The sequence below is a fragment of the Typopeltis vanoorti genome, chromosome 4, assembly GCF_054136105.1.
Source record: "Typopeltis vanoorti isolate ZY-2024b chromosome 4, IOZ_Tvanoo_1.0, whole genome shotgun sequence".
In the NCBI taxonomy this organism is placed as follows: Eukaryota; Metazoa; Arthropoda; class Arachnida; order Uropygi; family Thelyphonidae; genus Typopeltis; species Typopeltis vanoorti.
In genome coordinates this window covers 103,106,799-103,130,482 of record NC_143552.1, presented here as the reverse complement: position 1 = coordinate 103,130,482, position 23,684 = coordinate 103,106,799, and the positions used below count along the sequence as shown (strand labels likewise).

Genomic DNA, 23,684 nt, shown 5'->3' with positions numbered 1-23,684 from the left:
GATTCTGAGTGATCATGGTTGTTATGTCAGTGTAACATTTAGAGAATGTGCAAACAGTACAAAAGAATTACTTTTATTGTTCAAGTACAAAAAAAAAAAAAAAAAAAAAAATGCGACAACGTGTTCTAGTTTATAAGATTGTTCTCCATTAGTGCACTTCTTAACTCATTCGTTAAACAGCAAAACAATATTTGATCTCTCAATCTTACTATAAATTATTTGTTTCCAAAAAAAAAAAAAAAAAAAAAAAAAAAAAAAACCTTTCCCCTATTATTTTATATATACCTAAAAAGGAAAGATAAATAAAGATCTGGCATAAAACATTTAAGTCAACTTGAGCAGACGAAAAGAAATGTTTACTTTTGCTCAAAGCACATTATTTGCACATTCATTTACTTACTAGTTTCCAATCTATGTTTTGTGAAATTCACTTTTTTACGTATTAACTCATAAGAATTAATAAGTGTTATTCGCCGCACACAGTATACAATGGTGGGACATTTCTATGACACATTCGAAGTCTGATGCATTTCACAATATAACGAACGAGCAAGATGTATTTAAAAAAAAACAAAAAAAAAACAATTTCACGTTCTTCTATGTGTAATTGAATTCGTTACAGTTTTTTTTTTCTTTAAAAACCATCTATAAACACACTTTCCTTCTTAGAGTTTTTTTCTAATTGTTCATATATGTAGAATACTGTAGACCAGCCTTTCGCATCTTTTTAGCCTGCAGGAATCCTTGAAATAATTTTTAATGGTTTCAGGGAACCCCCCGAATAATTATTATATATATGTAATATTCTTCTAGGGTTCTTAAGGCTCTTAAATGCCCATGACAGTCCAAGATATCCTTGGATTTCGTAGCCATGATTCCAGAATAAGGTGATTAGCCCTATGCCTATAAATATACTTTTGTATGCAAATTCGTGTGTTCTTCTGTCTGATTTGCCTGTATGCTGGATGAAACTTCAACTCCATATGAGACCAGCTAACTCACCTTCAGTTGAAACTGATAAAGGTTCTTCACATCATACGCAGGATTCGAATCCGGGTTTTTTCCCTACCGGAGGGGCATCGTACATTACTGGAGGCTCATATATTACTAAGAACACGATCTCTCGCAGAACTCCGGTTGAGAAACCCTGCTGTAGATTCTTTTATGAACGGTCTAACAGAGAGGAGTGGATGGTCCAACGATACCAATTTTCTGGTACTTCTGAAACATGTATCTAAGAAGGAATCCAGCGATGCCTGTGTTCCATTCTGATGCTGTTTCTTATAATTTCTTTTGAAGTCTTTAAATGTGCATAGTGGGGTAGCACCTCCTTGTCGCCAGACATATCAGCATACGAGGGGGAAATCTGGAAAGTTCTGATAAACACCTAAAAGAAAAATGATCAGTTGCTTTAACATTATTTTTGTTCTAGGTGTTTATCAGAACTTTCCAGATCCCCCCCCCCCTTCACATCCCTCGTAATTTATCAGATTATCAATCCACCCACGTAACTGACATTTTCGGTTTCTTCTGTGGTGCTCCTTCGCCATCTTCATCTTTTTTATTTCCAATAAAAGTAATTTTGCAATCATTATTAATTAATTGCTCAGCACACTAGAATGAGCAGCTGCATTGTCCATTAACAGTATAACTGTAACTTCTTCGAGATCCAACTTTAAGAATCTCCTCCTGGTATTTACTCGGGGACGAAGTGTTTAAAAATCAATAGAGGATCTTTAAACTTGATCATAAAAAGCATCTCTGATGAGCAAGGATTTCTCAGCATGATAATAAATCACTGATAGTTCTTGCACGCGGTCCTTTAAAACACGCGGGCGTGCTGACCGCCCAACCACCCCTAACTTCAACTGACGTGTGCCATCAGCATTAGCATAACACCGTGCTGAAAAGCTTTCTTTTAGTTATCATACAGCCAGGCGTCTGCGGTTTCCATTTCCTTCATAAAAACTTGGGTATATTGTTGGGAAGCGAATCCCAGAAGAGTCCTGTCTCATCAGCATTATATTCTTCAGATAAATGCAGATTCTCTTTCTTGATAAGGTCATTTAACTCTAAACGAAACGACTTCACATCGTCTGTTCCATCTTCACCGTATAAATTTCTAGTATTCAATCCATGACAATTAGGGAATCTTCACAGCTAACCATCACTAACTCCGAAATATCTTATGTCCAAATGCTTAGCTAGTGTTAATATTAACAGCTTGACGTAGCTTCACAACACAAACACTTGTGCACGTACCATTTGTAAACTTCTTTCTTCGAGGTTTTTATTCGTAGCCACTTTCATATACTTCCTAGATTTGAGAAAGAATCTACACTGCGCTTTAGGTAAGTGTTTCTTAAATTGTATCCCGCAAAAATTTCTGGGATCCCCCAGAGAATAGGCATAATTATAACTTGTATTGGACGTGCTTTCTAGGGGGAAAAATCACAGAAAATACTTTAAAAAATATTAAACTGACCTATTTCTAGAACGGTTACGTTACTTTATTATTTGTAATATTATGTATGATATGTTTTTTTGATTAAATATTTTGTAGGAAACGATTAATTGTCATAATTCCTTTCTGATATATATATATATATATATATATATATATATATATATATATATATATATATATATATAATATGGGTTTCGCGAATTTAGAATTCACGAAATTAGAAATAAAAAAATGCAGATAAATCCAGGTTATGAATAACTACCCAAACACTAAGTGTCATCAAAGACTTAGCGGGCGCCCGAGTCTGCCACCTAGCGGCCGCTTCACTAATTAACAAGGAATCCAGTTCATTTCACAAATTCATACTGCGGACCAAAATTTTGGAACCAACAGATTTTATTCGTTATTTTCTGAAACACACACACATAAGAGATTTGTTAATAAGAGGGTGTATATATATACAGCGTTTTGTCCACATTTCACTCTAACATCAAGCATTCTGCTTAAACACTACAGGAGTCAAACTCAAATCGGTCAAATTATTTGACCTACCGATGCGATTCTGCGGAATACGTGTAGACTATCCCCTCCTCTCTTCCGTGATCTTTTTTATTTAATTTAGGCACTTAATTCTTAATCAGTTCTTCCATTCTCTCATTCTATACTGGTGTCATTGATTTCTTAACACAATGTCGTCAGCATGTCACTTTATGTTTTACTTTTATCAATCACAACTTTTACCATCATGCAACCTGAGGGGAAAGGCACAGTTGTATCCTTTTCCTCCTATTTTATTCTTTAGGTTCGTTGAATCGTTTTAATCATTCGTATATCCTCATTATATATTAATACGGAGAAGATTCGTATGTATTTTGATAAGTTTCTATTTTATTATTTTTCTCATCTATAAATTACGAAATGCTTTGCCGAGAACGAAAGATTGTAAGTATACCTAAATGAGAAACCCTAATCAGTCAGTATAATCGGGAACCGATGGATTTCCCCCTTCTTTTTCTTTAATAAATAAATGTACATTACGAGATGAGTATTGTTTTATTGTTCAGCGGTTATAGCTTTGCTTTCGACAACCCATTTAAAGATTGTCGGGATTTAATAATTTGATTACCATTTGAAGATTGGCATTAGCAAGTTGATGTTCATAATTGAAAAATCGTGTACTCTGACACCAAACAGAACATTAGAATATTAAGATTAATAAATGAATAAAAGATATGTTGGCGAAACCACAAAGAAAATACATGCATACAATTTAACAGTCTTTGGAGATACTTAACTACGTAGGATATGGCCACGTACGTTTCTACAAAATCAATGAGTAACCTACGAATTAAATTCGATGTAGTTTTTATTATATTCATTGAATGACTAAGTGTTCTGTGATGGATGGATAAATAAACAATATATAATATAATATAATAAAAGGTATTTGTATTAAAAAAGATATTTTATTTGAATTGTTATTAAAAACCGAAAAATATTAAACTACTTTACCATTAATATAATGCTATCTTTGTATACTAAAACCATATTCGCTTTTAACTATATAATAACTTAATTCGCTTTTTTTTTAAAAAAAAAATTCCTATTTTTAGAGAATTTTTGCGAAACCTGTTTGAATCAATATTTACTAACTTTTTCCATAAACATCGTAACAACGACAGACGGATGCACGCCTCTTAATTATATTTATATATTATAATGTTTACTGTACGAACTCTTTTATCAATTGCGAAGAAAAACAACTTGCTGAAGTTAATACAACTATTCTTTTAAACACTATAATTAATTTGATTCTAAATTATTAAAGAAATGTATTTTTAAATTGAAGATTATTGAAACTATTCAACAAAATTTTCATATTTTCTCTCCAGTTTATTATTAATTATTTCTGTTTAAAGTATTGTCATAGAAAAGGTGTCATAAAATTTTTTACTACTGCTAAAAATGACTGATTAATGTTTTAAAATATAGGTGGAATCCCTATTTAGGGCACATTTCGAAAATGCTGTGTACTTTATCCGATGAACAAATACATTAAAGAGATGACAATCATCGCAACTAAAAAATGATACAGTCAGCAATAAATCACTCTCAGATACCATTTATTTTCCTCTTCCCAACTAAATTCGTTCCATTGCACTCCGGTTACGACTAACGCTACGTTCGGCCTCCAGAAATTATATAAGCTAGCGCATTTGCCAGCCCCCGGCACATCCCTTCAATGAAAATCCACAACAGCGTTCTTTCATGTTAGAGGAGGCGGAGCCTAATAGTTCCCTTTAGGGGATTGGTGGAATTTTCAAACGTTACTTCTGGCACTGCCCTAAGCTTGTGCTTTAAATAACCATATAGAAACGGATATTTTTAAATGATTTCTTAAAGAGTTATTAGAATTATTAATTTCGAGTTCTGAAGTAAGACAAACAAAACCACAAAATTAGACATTCTTTGTATAATTATTTGTTTCGATGTGTTCAAAAATTTCTGTGTTTATTTATCGTTATTCGAAATTTATTAGTTACATTGGGATTTATTTATTTCGGAAATTTTGTTCTCACTCAATCTGTGCTGTACATATTATACTGGGTCAAAATATAATAAACAAAGACGAATCAATATTATTACATGTTAAGAATGAGCTTTCAAAAAGAAAGAAAAAAAAACAAGATCAAGAAAAATGCTTATTTCATTTACGTATTATGTTCAATACATTAATGAATACTTTTAATGAATAATTCATAAATAAATCCTTATAGTCCTTATAAGGACTGGCTTAAAGGGGCGAAGCAAAAAATGCTTTTCATATTCCCCGTTGTCTGTAGAGGACAGTGTAAGAAGAAGGTGTTATTGAGCTATAAAGTTCTGATCATGGCAAGAGGGTAGCAGCAATAGCCGAGCCTCAGTTAGAACTTCATTGGCTACGGCATTGCCATCCATTACCCTCCCTGGGTACCCATTTAAGTCGCCGCGTACGACATGCACGCGCTACATTGGGAGATATTCTTATCCCGGCCACCACACGAGAGTCATAAATAAATGTACTAACATTAACCTTATATATATATTATTTAATATAAAGAAAAAAAAGTGTTTCTTAATTTTTGTAGTTGTTCCTATGTTATAAAAACTGTTTTTTAAAAATTAATATTTGAATAAAAATTATATACTAAGTTATATTTTATAGAAAAATAAGGATGATCAGCAATTAGTTAATCAAGTTCTTATGTTATTCCAAAGAAATTGCTTTGCGCAGAACTAAATACAAATAAAGAAAAAGACGAGCAATTTCAGTTAATTTCATCAAATTACTCACGAAGCAACTTTGTTATTTGCTTGTTTATTTCTATTCTATTCATAACTTCTCTTACTATATGAAAGTTTATAACAATTAATTAAATTATGCTAAAGAGAATTGTGAAATATCTGCACTGACTGGAAAGTTATTTCATGAATGTACACGTTTTCAGAACTGTCGAAATTATTTCCAGTTCTTTTCCACTTCCTTTCCCTTCTCCTTATAATAATAATAATAATAATAATAATAATAATAATAATAATAATAATAATAATAATAATAATAATAATATTATTATTATTATTATTCAAAATATCACCGTAAAACTACAATATCTTTATTTTTTCATAGCTGATGGCTAATCACATTGTCCGTGATCCGCCAATCGTAAAAATAATTTTACGATTAAGAATTGAATGTAATTCAGGCCGCCTATAATAAGCAGAGCGCCTATACTTCAAAATAAATCAGCTATAAGTCTGCAAGATTCCCTAACTAAATTGAAGAACTGTTGTAATAAATATGGTATGAAGGTCAGCAGTAAAAAGACAAAGACAGTGAAAATAGGAAGAAACATTGAAAATATCAACTGCATTGTGAATGGAGAACCTGTGGAGGAACAAGCAAAACATTTCAGCTACTTAGGCACGATTTTTAGTGAAGATGGTAAATTAAATATGGAAATAGACACAGAATCAACAAAGCTGGTATGGTAGGAAGTCAAATGAATAAATAAATAAATAAATAAATAAATATATATATATATATATATATATATATATATATATATGGAATAAGAGAGAGAAATTAGTCAAAACACTAAATTAGCTGTATACAATTGTGTTCAGACCAATTTTAACTTACTGATCTGAGAGCTGGGTGAAGTAAAACACTTGACCAAAGACAGAGACCACAGATATGAGAGTCCTGAGAAAGATTAGGGGCATGAACAGATGGCATCAGTGGCAATATCATATTAAAAACGAGGATATTAGGAAAGAACTTGACATTGTCAGCATCCAGGAATGCATTAGCCGAGCTAATCTCAGGTGGTATCGTCACTTAAGCAGAAGAGAGGAAAGATTAGCAAAACAAGTGTTCTCCGCCAGGTTGAGAAAAAGACCAAGATATAGGTGGATTGATAGGGGAAAAAGTGCCTTAGAAGACAGAAATATAAGACCTGATAATATTGGAGTCTTGACATTTAACAGACTGATTTGGAGGAAAATTGTAGATAGGAAGTTAGTAATGATGTAAATTTTTCATGTAGTACTATCATATCCTGTACACCCCTTCAGGGTACATATCAGGAATTTGATGATAAATCAATATTATTATTATTATTTGACAACTCCAGAGAGTAGGAGGACTCATCGAGGGAAGGCATCTGCTCTACAACTCCGTCTACACCATTCAATCACCAACTATACCAACGCCATCTATCTTGGACTACCACTGGTATTTCCACAGATATCCATGCCCACGGCGGGATTCGAACCCTCAGCCTTATGGCCGGAGAGCGGATACGCTATCTACTCGGCCAACCAGGCTGGCATATTCAATATAATATACAATATTCAATAATATTATATAATATTCATATATAATATTCAAATATATATATATATATATATATATTCCACAGTGAATTTTAAATACTTGGATGAAAAGCATAGAAGCTATCCACTTTACAACTAGAATTTTTTGTTATTTCTTTTATTTTTAAAAACTAGTTTTCTAATATACTGATTTTCAACCTCACACACTAACCTCCGTAGCCATTCCAAACATATGGGAACAGCAAGCCAGAATTTTGTTTTTGAAGAGAAAGAGAAGATAATAGCTAGAATGTTTCTGTATTCGAAGATGTCTATTACCATTAAACCGGCCTGTCTGCTATGGATGTTTGGTAATTTCATCACCAGCTATGAGACAAATGTTTATCGAAGGCCTGAAGTGGATTAAAAAATTAATGGTTGATCTCTAGAGGAGGTTATTTAGCCTTTGGTGCTAAATGTACTATTAATTTACAGTCTTTCTTGGGCAGGATTCACATTTAAAAAAATAATCTTACGTAAGGAATGATTTTGCCAGTTATCCTCAAGTGTTCCCACCTTTGACGCATGTATAATTTATTTTCGATAGTTTAATTTTTTTTTTTTTAAATTCATTCATTAAGCAAACCTATAGCTATTAAAAAGCACAATGTGCATGTTGCTTCTCGAATCTTCTAGGCTAACATGGCACTTCTGCTCTTTGACGTCTGCGGGAATTTCGCTACCCTAGTTTTAACTTACCAACAATCATTGCATTTTTTTTTTGTTTTTTTAAAGCACGAACCAGAAATAGATAGAAAGATAATGAAATATCCATACTTTCCAACCGAATAAGCAAACTATCTTTTTGCTCTTACTAACGTTTCTTCAGGTGCCTTCATTATGAAACTATTTATATTTATACAATTTATACCACGAATTCCAGATATTTATATTTATTTCTTTAGGTGCCTTCATTATGAAACTATTTATATTTATACAATTTATACCACGAATTCCAGATATTTATTTCTTTAGGTGCCTTCATTATGAAACTATTTATATTTATACAATTTATACCACGAATTCCAGATATTTATTTCTTTAGGTGCCTTCATTATGAAACTATTTATTTATATCACGAATTCCAGATTTTTTTTAATACCTCTAAAACCAAATGTGGAAATATGACAACCAAAAATATGGAATAAATATGGAGTAAAACTCATCCCCATGAAATCTGCGAATTTCACTGTTATCAATTGTAATTTTTTAATATAGAACAATTAAAGGTGTATAAATAATTTTTCATTAATGAATTAATTTCTTAAGTTAATTAAAATATTAAAGTAGATTAATAAGTAAACTATAAGTTCCATTATTATTTCAGAAAAAATTATATTAAATAAATATTTAAAAATTACGAAAGAGAGAGAGAGAGAGAGAGAGAGAGAGAGAGAGAGAGAGAGAGAGAGAACAACGATGCTATTCGTATGGAAAGCCCTGGTTTCATTACGATGTCATTATGGAATAAACATTATGTTTAATGGAACTGAAAATGTTGCAGAGCTTTTAAACCTTAATAAGAAAAGAGGCCAGTCATATTTTACAATTCCCGTCTGAACATTAATGCAAATATCGCTATACGACAATCTTCAATTTTCAATTAGAAGATGATTTCTGAAAATATGACTGATGTGTCCCAGTTGATTAAAGTAATACTTCCCAGTTGATTAAATGATTATATTTCCTGTATGAAATAAGAACATTTCTTTTTCTTAAAAAAATCGCCCCGATGGAATAATTTCAAAATGCAAAAGCTCATTTGCAGAGAAAAAAAATCTTACTTTAAACATAAAAATGCAAGTATGCAAAGTACTCTAATTAACTAATTAGTTGTCTGCTAACATAACTGAAGAGGTTTTATCAAGACCTCTCCAGCGAATTACAGCTTATATTGATTGCAATCCGTTAACAATATCTCTGTAATTACAGAGATTATGTAACTGATTCGTCTAATTTGTAAAAGCTTTTTTTTTTCCTTTAAAAGCCTATTGCAGATATTATCTCAGTACTGAAAATTAATTTCTTGGAGAATAATATAAATTATCGTATGTTTTGAAATTAAATTTTAAGATCAATACGGAAAGATTAGTTCTTATTTCTAAATTATATTGTTTTTGTGTTAATTGTAATGTTAAGGTATATTTAGGTCTTATATTAGCAGAAAATATTCTGATAATTGTACAGTTAATTTTATGTCTTTTCAGGTATATTTCGCGCTTTACATTAACAAAAAATCTGAAATTTTTATGCTAATTGTAATATTAATTTTATGTGACTTTTCAGGTATATTTCGCAACAATGAATAACACCAGATTTTTAGTTTGCGAGAAATGAATAATATTGTGCTTATGATTACATGTTGATGTAAAAAAATACACGAAGAAAACTCAAAGTTAAATATATGAATGAAACCAGATTCGCAAGTTACTATTTTAAAAAAATAACCAAAAGTTGTTTCTTTTTTCTCCTTGATTGATTACAGATAAATCTATAAATATTCGAGTAAATCGATGACCAAATAAAAATCAGTTCAGGCCTGCGGGCTGTAGGTTGCACATATCTGTTCTTAATAATGGTCTTTCACTTACGTTAGAAATGATAACGTATTATAGATAATCAAAGTGATACAAGAGCGAAGATTCAGCTTTAGCTGTTCTTGTAATCTGCTCAACTTTTACGTTCTAGAATGGTTTAATACTTTACCAATCTTCATTCAGGGGTTATTGAAGATCAGAACCGGGACACGTATTTGAATATTGAGGTGTTGCAGTTGGTAGCTAAGCGTTGGAATATCAGGTATGTTGTTTCTCACAAAGGGTATTTTATGTGTTCTCAGGCTGGTCCGTTTCACAGAACAAGGGGGGAAAACGGTATATAACACCGGTAGAAATTTGTCTGGAAAAAAGCTCCGAAAATTTCGCTGTCATACATTGGCGTTAATGTAAACATATAAGACAAAAACGTCACATATATTCCACCGACTTTTTCATTCCTAAATATTCCATTTCAACAGAGACAGTAAAAATTATTGTCAGAAATTTCAGAAGATTTGAAGAACTGTAATCATAGCTGGTCTAATGGTAGTAGTCTATTAGAAATATAAATAGCAATATATGCATGGTATAAACACAGCAAAGTAGGCACTTTATTCATTATAAATGTAATAAATAATGAAACATCAAATTACGACAATAGAGGTTTACCTATGAAGTTTACGATATGATATGTAAAATATTGTAAAAATTAACTTGACGTTTGCTATTGAAAACGTTTAATTAAACGACAAAAAAATTAGTGATAAAAACCTGCTAAAATATTTAATAATAATAAATAAAAAAAATTAAAAAAAACGAAATATTTAGGGAAAGAAATTTTTCTTAAATATTTATCAGATTTTAATCGTTGATTTAAACTCGAAAGGGGGGGAAAGAAACAATTACGAATATTTTTATAATACTCTGGATCGAATTGAATAAAAGCAACCATAAAAAGACCAATATGACCGTTTGTATTATCACTGAAGAGGGGGTGAGCGCAAGCCTGCCAATGCTAGCGTTCTCAGCTTGTGGTGACCTCCGTTATAACTGGACGGAGTGTGTTTGCGAAGGGAGCCAAACATACGTTTGTTCGAGGTTCCATTCATTCAAGTGCATACTGCATGTGAGTCGTCTGTAGAAAGAAAATGGCTATTTTTTTCTGTTTATTCTGTGTGTGATGTCGCATTGCCAATACACTTGTGTGTCTATCGAACATACAGTAAGGAAGATTCCGTAAAGTGGGGGGGGGGTTAGAAGTGCAGAGGAGAAGACATTTAGTCTTTTAGCAATGCGCTACCCATGAAATATTCACTACTGCCGAAATTTTTCATATATATATATATATATATATAACATATTATTCACACACATATATATAACAGTTCATTATAAAGTGGTAATAAATAATGGAAATTGTAAATATCGATTAATTCTGTCTATATATATATCTTTCATTTTGTTATGCATGTTTTAGCGATGACAGTATTCTATGCTCTTGCTTGTCTCTCCAGAAACCTTGCGATACACAAACCAAAATCTCTAATATGACCAACTTCTTGACATTTACCCTCCAATATGGGAAGCAGATTTTATCTGACTTCAATCTCCCTAAAATTTAATTGCGTTTTATTCTTTTTTTGGGGTAAAAAAAAAGAAACGGCAATAATAATAATTTTATTTTGCTATCACCTGGATCCTGAGTGAAGAAAAGATCTCCCTTTATAAAACAATAAGCATGTTTCGAGAGGACCTCTTGCTTACCCGTGATACATATAAACACTGGATGTCCCTCCTTCTTATACCGTACTTTTCATTGCGATACACTTTCGCAGCTTCACAAGGATGTTGCTACATTTATCCGTCATTTGGAAAGACACATTTGAATCCCTTTGGATACGAAGAGGTAAAAAAAAATTATACATTTTTTTAATGAAAATAGATTAGTTGATCAGAAGTGGGGAAAAAAAGGCTTTTTTTCCCCTGCGGAACACGCGCAGTTAATATAATTATAATATAATTGATGACATTATAATATACTTGTTCTATAGCCTTCGTTGCTTCGGTCGTAACTACAACTAATCTACTGCTCATCTCAACAGCTGATTATCCTATCAAATTCGCCCAGCTTAGAAATGTTGCATGTCCCAAAACCTTTAAAAAAATCCGATTCGCTGTTCAACAAAGAACAATATTCATGTTGATCGATAACTTGAACTAAGGAAATAGTCTAGAAATAGTTTACTACACTCCCTAAAACACCGATTTTCAATCTTTGCTTGTGCCTTATCTACAAACATAGTGGTAGAATTCATCCACAGGTATTGTGTTTATCTCAGCATACATCTGTAATTCCGTCTCCCCTCTTCAAAACGCACGAGTCAGCCTTTTTGACGCCAACTTCCAATTTATAGCAGAATATCTTTTAAAAGAAACTTCCTAATTCTTGGTTCAGTCGCAGTACAAGCATTTTTTTAACCTTTTGGATAGGGTTGCCATAAAAATCCAAAAAATCGAAGCTATTTATTTTTACTTCTCTCCTTCTGTAGCTCACACACGCACACATCATTTCTGGCATCAAATAGAGAAAACCACATAAGCGTATACTTTCCCCAGTTGGCGATACAGATCGAGAAATCGGTACATTTTCCCGATAGGTTACCGTAGGAATTTTTCTGATGGCGAGATTTTTTTTTTTTTTGGAAAATAAAAAGAAAAAGAAAGAAACCCAGCCATCTTGATAAATGAAAAATAAATCACCATACTGCTGTATATCAAGAAAAACCTTAATTATGTACAAATTCAAGACGTGTTTCATAGCAAAACCGGCAAGTTTCTGTATAAAAAGTATGTAACGAAACTAGAGGTATGCAATTTTCAGACAATATCCAATAGATTGTCCGAACTTTCACGCAAGATTATTAATGGAACATGAAGTATCCCCCTCCCCTTTTGAAACTGTCCCGTAAATTAAAATACCTACTATTTATCCTCGTTTTCTTTTTTCATAAAAATAAGTTTTATCTGTTCTTAGCAGCTTCCTTAAACATTACTTGGAACCTCCAAAGGAAGAGAGAAAAATTCGTGACAGAAATTCATTGGCGCATCTTAAAAAATCTAATTTTTTTTTCTTGTATGAATTATTTATATAAATATATAACTAGATAGCATAACGTATGTTTCCGGCTTAGTTTTCGGAATCCACTCTCCAACTAATAAGTCTTACGTTCACCACTTATAGGCATGAACGTTTATTAATGGCTTTACTCAGTAGATAGCTTGAAAAAAGTTCCACGTCTGATTTCTAGAATTACGAAAGCGGATTATCCTACTCAGCCTAATATTCTAAATTCTAGAATCTAGAAGTTTAACTGATGTTCAAGAGGTTTAATAACAGCATTTCGTGAGCGAGATTCGGCTTAAAATTTTATAAAAACCGTTCAATTCTTTAATTCAGTGGTTTGAAATATCTTCTAACCAGCATCTAATAGTTGAGGACCTTTAAAATCTGGAAACTAATTTTAGCACATAAATTAACACTAAAGTATTTGTAATAGACCTATTTGTAATAGACGGCACTTCATTTATATCTTTCAGGTACACAGAAATACCTTATAAAGGGAGAAACTCAGTGGAGTTTTCAAAATAAAGAACCTAATGCTAAATAAAGACCTACTATTCAATATAATGCGAATAAAGACACTAGTACGCAACACGAGGCATTAATCGATTCTTGTAGTTCAGATAGTTCAGTAAGCATCGATTAGTTCGAATTACTTGAAATTAGTAGTTTAATATTGTCTTGTCTTGTCTTAAGCTTTTTCATGAACCATTGAGATTCTTTAGCTGTGGATTTCACAAGCAACCGTCTCGAGGATAAGATGGTTGGACCCTATGATTCCCGGTATGTCCTATGTCTGCTGATGCGTGTGTTCACTGGGCCGGTTTTCCTGTTTTTGGAACAGACAAACCCGAGTTTCCGGTGAAAATCCCCCCCCCCCACCTCCGTATGAGACCGGCTAACTCACCTTTAGTCGAAAGAGACCAGATAAAGGTTCTTCACGTCTTGGAAGGGAATCGAGCCCAGGTCTTTCCGACGAAAAGAGCTTCGTCTATACTGACTGAACTACTGAGGCTCAGTTTATTATTGTAGACGAGAAAAATTGTTTACATTTTCTGATGAATGATTGGTGCATCTAAAACTGTATATCTTTTTAGCAGCCAGTATAACCATGTAATAAATAAAACAAATTCTGCTTTAAAAATTGAATCGATAAATTTATAAAATTTATATCATGAATAAAAAGTCGAAGTAACTAAATAAAATTAAATACACTTGCTTTGATTATTATCATACCTACAATAATAACAATAGTAAGCCATATAGAGACAGTTTAGTATTTTGCATAATCTTTTTCTTTTTTTTTTCCATTTATTTTCATTCCAGGAACGGCGAGATTTGGTTAGCAGCCATACAGCAAGCCTTGGTCCAATCACGAGCATTGGTTCTGTGGGCTCAACAGCAACCTTCAATAGTACCCCAAGACTTACGCATACACCAACTTCAGCCGATTTTCAACCGCCCTATTTCCCACCCCCGTATAATCTTCCTCAACAGCAACTTGACTTTCACCATACACACGTTAATGCTGATCCGTATTCTCACTTAAACAGCCTTGCCGCCCAACATCCACAACAGTACCATCAACTGCACCCTCCACAACGCGCACATAATGTCCTAGGAACAAGAAGGGATGACGATCCCCTTCATCTGCAAGCTAATATTCATCCTGGACTTTCAAGTTCGTATGCAGATTCGGCCAGGCGAACGGATTCTGCGTATGCTGCAGTGCGGAGACCCGATGTCTTAATGCATGGTGCTCATCACGGGCTAAGTGAACAAGATTTGCTCAATCTCCATACAGCAGGAGCCCTTCCTGGAATCGAAGACACTCAGGTAAGCGCGCAGTAGTTTCATAGAATTAATTGCATATACTTTTTCATAGAACTCTTGAGCCGTAGAATTTAGCAGAATAAATTTTAAAAATACAGTTGCTATTTTGATCTTCATTTAGTGAAGAAGGCCAATTAACGATTATTAAGATATTTTGAATGCTGCCTTTTTTTGAATGTTGATTTCAACAACCTGCCTTTTTTTTTTTTTTTTTTTTTCGGAATGTAGATTACAATCTGCCTAATTAAATTAGTTTACCAGCCACCAAGATGAAATCCACTTGGAATGTGGATTTCATCTTGGTGGCTGGTAAACGATTATTATACGTATTTATTGAAACATGGATAACAATCTTCCTGATTTCGAATTGTTTTCGAAATTCTCGATACAGCAGTGCATCGTATTTCATAGGGTGCGCTGCTGTATAGACATAGACACGCAGCTATGATTTAAGTAAACGCAATAAAAACATTTAAAAAGGCGAAAGAGTGGTCAGGCTTATCAGTTTTTTACTTTTAATACTTTAATACAATATTGAATTTATAATTTACAGTTTTTATACTTAGTATATGCTATGTTGTAAATATCAATCCTTTTTTTTTTTTTTTTTTTGTCTTGTGTATCACCGTTGATAACACGTCACGTTATATACAAACTAAAGACTTCATTCTCATAGTTTTTCTTAGAGAATTTAGTATGAAATTGATGGGTGTTTCTACAAACCGCTTACATTTAACATTCCTACCTCCCAAAAAATAATAATTAATAAATAAAAACAAATAAATAAATAAAATTTCATACTAGACTTTATTAGATCTATCATGATGTCAGTTATAAGATTCTAAATTTGGCACAAATCATGCTGACGCTTTTACTTCTCCGTTTTTAGTTCTTAGAAGTGAAAAATTTGATTTCCATAGTAAGACACATATTTTTTTTTTTTTTTTTTTTTTCAAGTCCAATATTCTGGTGATGAAAGCTCGCAATAGTATTTGCTTCGGAATAAAGGTGAATGTTACGTTTTAAATAAACAACGTTACACATGATATCAAAAAAAAAAAAAAAGCTTTTACTCAAGATCAAAAGATAAAAGAAGGTTAAATGGATAGGAAATCCTCTGAGGATTTTTCGTACTATGTTGAATTTTCAGAAAGTATAAATTCACGAATAGAGAAATATACATTCAGTATTCTCCGTTTCGAATAAAAGTTGCAAATAGAAGCGCACAAAATGGTGAAATTATGACGGAGCACTTGAGCTTTTTAGAATATTAAATTAATGATTAATATCCAGTATCAATATATAAACGAAGCAAGTATACAAAATATATTCTGATATTCTATGAATCAATAAACGTTACTAAAAATAGGTATACATGCGAATTTGTATTTTTTTTTGGAACTAAATTAAAATTGCATACCATAAAAACAAACCTCTTTAGGGAAGTACGTAAACAAATGGATGAAAATGTATAAACAGTTACAATATGCAGTAATATCACTTGAATATTGCTGTTTGGTATTCCTATCGTTCTTTCTAACTCAGCAAAACACAGAACGCTTTTTGAACGACTTTGTTAAATCTTGAATTTCTTTTCCAGTCATAAATTCTGTAACAGGGATGGTCGTATTCACTTTTTCATAAACTTTAACTCATTTTTAATTTTTTTAAAAAAATGCAGGTTTGCAGTTCTTTTCTTCCGACGCAAATGATATAAATTATCGTGTGCAGAATCAATAATTCAACCATGCCAATCGATTTGGATTCACATTATTGAGTTATACATCATTCAGTTATGTTTATCTGGGAGGCAGAACTGATCCATCCAATTTGCTAATCCCGATAGTAAAAATGCTAAATAGTGCTTTTACAGAAATTATCTACCTATCCACCAGAAGATCACAAAATTCGATTCATTCAGCTAAACAGATTGTTTCTTCTCCAACTGTAGATGATAACTTCTTTGATGCATGTAGACGATGTGAAAGGACTTTAGTTGCTTAAAGGCTTTTTATGCTGTTTTAATCTTATGAGCTTGTAGGAGCTCCAGTTTTTCATGAAATATTAAAGAAAATGAGTATAAAAATCCTGAATGAAATCATGAACGATACTTGGGGCTATCTATTCTCTCATAGATTCCATTTATATAATCATGCTAATAGGATAAAGTTCATTCACGTTAGTTTTCTGAAACCCTTACATTCATGATATTGTTTATTATTTCAGATACATTATCATGAATGTTTTGATTATTTGTAACAAAGAGACTGAAAAAAAGCTTAACTAGACGAAGTCCCCCCCCCTCTGTGCTGAAGGAATTTCTTTAATTGATCTTAAAGACTATTCTCTCATGGTAAGCTATATTCCTTTATCTGCTAACACTACACATTTTCTCTTATTTTGGTAAATTCCAAAAGTCGTTGACATATTATTATTCTTCCCAACTCTTTCTGAAGAAATTGAGAAGTTCTTCAAATATTCATTAATTAAGGTCATCATTAAGGAATCCGTTATTGCCAATCCGCGGGAAATATTCTTGTTTATGGCTTCTTCCTTTGCGCGGTTATGAAAAACTCGAAAAAAGATTGAAGCAATTACCTCAAATGTTTGTTTTTGGCCGAATATGACACATTGGATTTTTTTTAGTAAGGTTCCATTGTGTTTATCACCTTCCGGTTTCCTTCAAGTTACGTGATGGAGATCAAAGAGTCTTTATCTTTTAATTTTCAACAAGGCATAGTTTTTTTTTTTTTTACTTTTCTTTTTATATATCTATGACCCGCTTTATATATCTATGACTTTTATATATTTATGACCAAAAAGAAGAGATAATGATATTATATGGAACTCAAGCATGTCCAACGTAGTGTGGTAGGTGGGAAGAAGGTTTCATGCTGGCGCTATGGGCAGAAGATGGTTTGCATTTGGCATGAACGGCGTACTTATAAAAGTTTATCACTGTACGTTGCAAATATCATTGGCAACAATAATACGAACAATCCTAGATTTTTAGACTCAGTTCGTATCAGTATTTCCGTTCAATTAAAAACGCCAAGGTTATGTAAGAACTTTTCAGCGAAGTGAGTTAGATGTTCTTATACGGGATGTCGCGGGATTTTTTTTTTTCCTCCTTCAAAGTAGGCAACCTCGTCAGAAGAGTATATTGACAACATATTTCACTAGCCTGATGTTGGCCTTAGATGCAGTAAGTTCAAACTACAGCTAGAAACTTACATGCAAATAATAATAATAAAAAAAATAAATAAATAAAATAACAGCAAAATCGAAACAATCGTTCCTTCCGTACACGCACACCTACCCTCTCACACCATTGTGTTGCAGTTTTAGCATAAATAATGCAAAGTGAGCGCAGCCAAAATCTGATTTCATACTATTAATAGCACCATGCTTAGGTGTGGCTACAACGACTTTATCATAATGCATGGATCTACTATTATTACAATACCTTCATTACAGAGGAATAGAATACCACCAATTCCTTCCTTTGACTTGGAATATATATATATATATATATTTTTAATTTTTTCCTCAAAATTTCCTTGTTCCGTTCTGTGAGAGTTTGTTTTGCTGTTCTTTAGCCTACGAAGCACGGAACCTGTATAAACTTGGAAACAGCGATATCCTTAATGTTCTTGCTGTTGGCTTCTCTCTAAATGTTTTCTCCTTTGCAAATTGCATATGAAATCGGAAGGGATGGCAAATATTAGATGCTAGCAACAACTTAACGCAAATTGACCTCATATAATTATTACTACAATTCTCCAAACACACGATCTTTATATTATCAGTGGTTCTTTTTACAAATGCGAAAATAGCTTCACTAGATAATGGAGAGTGATCAAGATTTGCATTTAGATTTACTAAATATTGATCCATGTTTTTATTATCGTTTTGCAACCTAGTTCTCCACTGTTCATTTTACGTCTATTTCCTGTTGACATAATGATACCGTATGGGAAGAAGATTACTAGCGTGATTTGTATTTTTTTATATTTAGATATTTAGAGAATTTTTTTTTCATATTTCCAATTGGAACATGTTCCACCAATTAATCCATTAAGCTGCGGATATAATTTCTGCAGAATTAAAGATCGTTTCTCATTTCCACAAAGTTTTCATCTTAATTATGCTTCAAAGCATAATTAAGCCTAACCAGAATGAATCACTATCATACTTATACATGTCTGTTTTGTTAGCATTTTGGGAAGTTATAATTAGCTTATTCTTACTAAAGAAACGAACATCTACCATCGATTTTTCGTCCAGTTTCCCCTCATTGGTTCTCTCTAAAGTAACGGAGGCCACCGATAGTCGTTTAAATAATCACCGGTACATATTCTACCATTCGTTCTCCAGGAAATGTTACCTACGAGATACTTCTGTGCGTTTACCACTCTTACTTCACCAACCTGCAGCTCGTCACACTCACCTAAGTGGCTATTGTCTTTTCTTTCACAACCATTTCTTCTGTTTCTTTGGAGCAGTTTCCTAGTGGATTTACTATTCACAGCGGCTAAAATGTCTGAATTATTCACTTCGCAGTTCTTTCCATCAAAAAAGGCATAAAATATCATGCTTTTTTATATCCATAGTGAATATAAAGGAGTTCTGATGTTCCATAGAGTATCCACAATTCGTCACATCTCTATGGATCTTGCTTCGTTCAAAATTTCCTTCATCCATCCTGTAATGGATCAAGGAAATTTGCAGACTAGAGATCATTCCAATTTCTGACTGACTTGCTGAAAGTTTAAAATTATCCGAAACAAAGAGGTTGCCTTGCCTGATGAACTTCAAAAGACATATTAGTTATTTTCGTCACTGTTTTTAGTTCTTGATTTAACGTACTTAATTAATTTTTTGAAAGTATACTTCGATAGTTTTATCAAGTCAAATTGTTGGTTTCATCAATACTGGGTGTAAGATTAAGTTAGCACATTTTTATCATGAGAGAAAACATTTCAAAATACAAAATTTTTTAAAGAATTTCATTTTACCTGTATTTTCTATAAACGAACTGACTGGCTAGTTTTTATATTAACGGTACTTTATATGATGTTGAAAAATTCCAAACAACACTTGGTGCATATTAAACATGTTATATTATGAATATCTGAAATAATCTTTTTATATTCGTTTATAATCGAACTCATACTTGAACAGGACACGATAGGCTTGTAACATAGTATGATGCTCGAATCTGTAATATTCGTATTTCTTTTTACACAATTTGTCTGTTACGAAGTAATCCGGTCCGCATGTGTTATACAGTGAATGCATCAGTTAAGTAAAAATGGTCTCACAACAGATATTTCTGTGGCGCCATCTAACGAATCTAATGAGAATTAAACTATTTATGTTCAAACTATATAGTAAAATTTATCAATACTTGTTCAAAGTGTTGAAAATCTGTTAACAAAACGAGGGATCTAGAAATGATTGCAGTTATCTTATCGAGTCTCCACGACATTTGACATGAGTCGCCTTAATCAAATATTCGTTTATAATCGAACGTATTAAGTACCAATATGTTACTTTACACATTAGTAAGTCTTGAATAGACTGCTGATAGAAACACAAAACATCAAAATCTTGTGTATAATGAAACGAACAATGCAAAAATCATAACGGAGATTTAAAATTATACAATTACGAGTATTTTTCTGAATATGCATCGTCTCTTAAGTTCAGTCTGATATAAGTTTGTTTGTTTTTTTTTTTAATTCACTGAGTATTATGTAGATCAACTAAAAAGGTATCAATTCCATATTTTAGAAGATTATTCCAGTATCGCTCTCAAACAAATTAGAATTAGAATCAACTGTTCATAGGACAATGACTACATTGGTATACAAGAAAATACCAGTGATTTACCGAACATTATAGTTTTCAATACAGTGAAAAAAACGAATGATAGTTTTAAAACTTTTTTTCACATAGCATCCGTAGCATATATCGGTCGGTTGGTATAGCAGTTCTTATCTTTAGATTTATGAATTTGTATTGATATGTTAATAGTCTATTATGCTAATAGTATAAAAAGTTTAACGTGAGACGATAACCATTTTTAATGTTTGTTTCTGAATTTTATTGTTTTGCTGTTAACCTGTATGTCTATACCAATATGTACACAGAGATAAGCTTAGAGATGTTAAAAAAATGTATCTATGTTATTTTTATTTTTTCTGTTCCACTTTGTTTTTACGTTATTATGGTGGTGCCATCTAATGTGAGAGGACAGAAATTACAGCTAATAGCCATAGCCAGACATTAGAAAGAAAGATTGCCGTTTGAATAATGTATTTTGTTCATCCCCTTGTTATTTATATAAAGTTGGACAGTGAATGAATGCTGATCAGCAGCTTTTCGTGTGTTTATGAGTTTGAGGGATAGCGGAAAAATGGTGTCATCCATGAAAATACCTTTAGAAGCACATCTTCTTCTGGAAAGCATCAAGCACTTTTAGAGAGGCTTTTTGGTGCACCACACCTTATGTGAAAACAATATTTTTTAGAGATTATTTGAAAAGTGTTAGGAGCTGCACAGGTGAGAAAATACCTCGTTGAAAAACAGTGAGAAAATAGGTATCAAGGAAATTTTAAACTAGAATGATTTGAGACGATTTCTATCAATTTTCTAACGGAATAAAGGCTACTTGAAAGCAGAAACAAGTTATTACTCATAAAATTGATATCACTAAGTTTACCTAACATCGTAAACACGAGAAAAAATTAGGTTTTTAGAAGAAAATACAATTTATGCAATTTTCTCTTGGTAGTTTTATCTTGATGGTTTACATAAATATCACATGGAAGAAAATTAAAAATTATGTCAAAGAACTTATCTCCATTTTGATTAATCAAATTCTGATACTGATACGAATGAAACTTTCATACTTCCATAAAGATATGTATATATTTTTTTCCAAATATTTCAGCCAGCTAAAAATGAAGAATGACATCGAATCCTTCATAGCTTATTTTTCCTTTCAAACTATAAAAGAAATTCTTTAATTTTTTTTAAAGATAATTAAATGGATTCATCAAATTCATCTCTCCTTCCTGCAGCATTTAACTGTTCTGAGCTTACCCGTTAACTTTTAGAAAACTATCTGCAGAGTTGATTTATGACCTTTTGTCAACCTACAATAACCGTTTTGCAGTTTCCTGAGATGAGTTTTAATCATCCATGGTTCTACCTGTAAGTTCCTGGATAGTCCAAGAGACGCATATGGTTTGCCGCACACAATGAGATTTGACTGAATAAGAAATACGGTCGAATTTACTAAGACTATGAAACTAGTGTGCTGTCTATTAATTGCGTGTGTTCTTCTGGAGTTTTGTTTGTTACTTGTGAAAGAAAAACTGGAGTTGGGACAGTAAAAATTCAGCCATTTTCAAGTTTTGCTTTGTCCATTGTCGCCGGCATAGTTTGTATAGTTTTTCATGTAAACGCTAGTTAAACTGCTTGGTTTTAAAGTGTTTTCTGACAGGAAAGAAAAACCTTGCTATTTTCTTTCCTGTTTTTATTTGAAATCCGGTATAATGAAACTTTTGGAGGTCTTAAAAATTTGCAAATAGCCATTAAAAAAAGCAAAAAAAAAAAACTGGCTGGCTTTATCTTAGTAATTTGGCTAACTGAAGTGAGTATCGGACTTTCGTTTTCTTTTCTCACTGATCAGTTGTTTTCTGAACTGACTTAATGTTTTCTAATAACGTCCTATTCCTGATACTAGGAACACAGTAGCAACTAGTCATCTAGCATATTAACCGTTTCTAATATTCTTGCCAGTTCATCCAATAGTGATATAACTTTCCAGTTCATCTCAACTATTTCTCATTCTAGGTCACTTGTCACTGAATGACTTCGAATGAATTTTTCCCAATCTCTCTCTCTCTCTCTCTCTCTCTCTCTCTCTCTCTCTCTCTCACACACACACACACACACACACACACACACACACACACACACACACACACACACACACACACACACACACACACACACACACACACACACACACACACACACACACACATCCTTGAACCTAGATTATTCTTCCAGTAACTATCCATTTAGTGCTGGCATTTACTAGGCTATTAATAGTATTCACCAGCTATAAATAGGTGTAGATCCACATATTGAATATTTCCACAGCGATTATCTTTAATATTTTGTCCACTGTGTGTATATTATTGACTGTGATATCAAAACTGTGTGCCGCCATTCTAATACTCACTTGAATCTGACACTGAAAAATGTTATACATCTTTAACGTTACACTTTCATCATGAATTTTACAAATGTTTATCTATACTAATGTCCTCAAAATGCAACATTAACTGTGGTTAGGTCCAATGAATATAACCTTTCAGGTAATTTTGCAAGAATAGATCATGATGAGATAAGTTTTCCAGAAACATATCCCATCATGATCTTTTCAATGGACCTGCCATGTCCACGAAAAATTCTAGGAAAATTTTTATTAATGATATATTGAATGATCAACCTTTAATATATGAAGAGAACATACTTTTTTTTTTCAAGATATAGGCATATAAAATGATATTTATAATTCTTTTCAGAGATTAGGTAGTAACCTTCACCTGACTTCTTGAGATGAATGTTTTTTATTCCTAGGGAACAAATGTGGAAGATGCAAGTAGCCTGTTTCCTGGAGACCACAGCAGTGTTATTCGAAAAGGTACAAGCTCAGAAGCATTCGAAAATCAAATGTTTCCTAACACAGGAATTCATTTATATTCCAATGAGCAACATCACTTTTGGTTCA

General features: G+C 32.4%; 1 protein-coding gene across 1 annotated transcript in view; it reads left to right on the top strand.

The window, feature by feature from the left end:
- The window catches only part of LOC150107564 (transcription factor AP-2-epsilon-like), a 159,353-nt gene that overhangs the window by 105,381 nt on the left and 30,288 nt on the right, over positions 1-23,684 (top strand). Inside the window, exons 2-3 of the mRNA XM_090392130.1 lie at positions 14,366-14,875; positions 23,534-23,597. Of these exons, the coding sequence (XP_090248256.1) occupies positions 14,366-14,875; positions 23,534-23,597 (574 nt within the window). The remainder of the gene's footprint in view (positions 1-14,365; positions 14,876-23,533; positions 23,598-23,684) is intronic.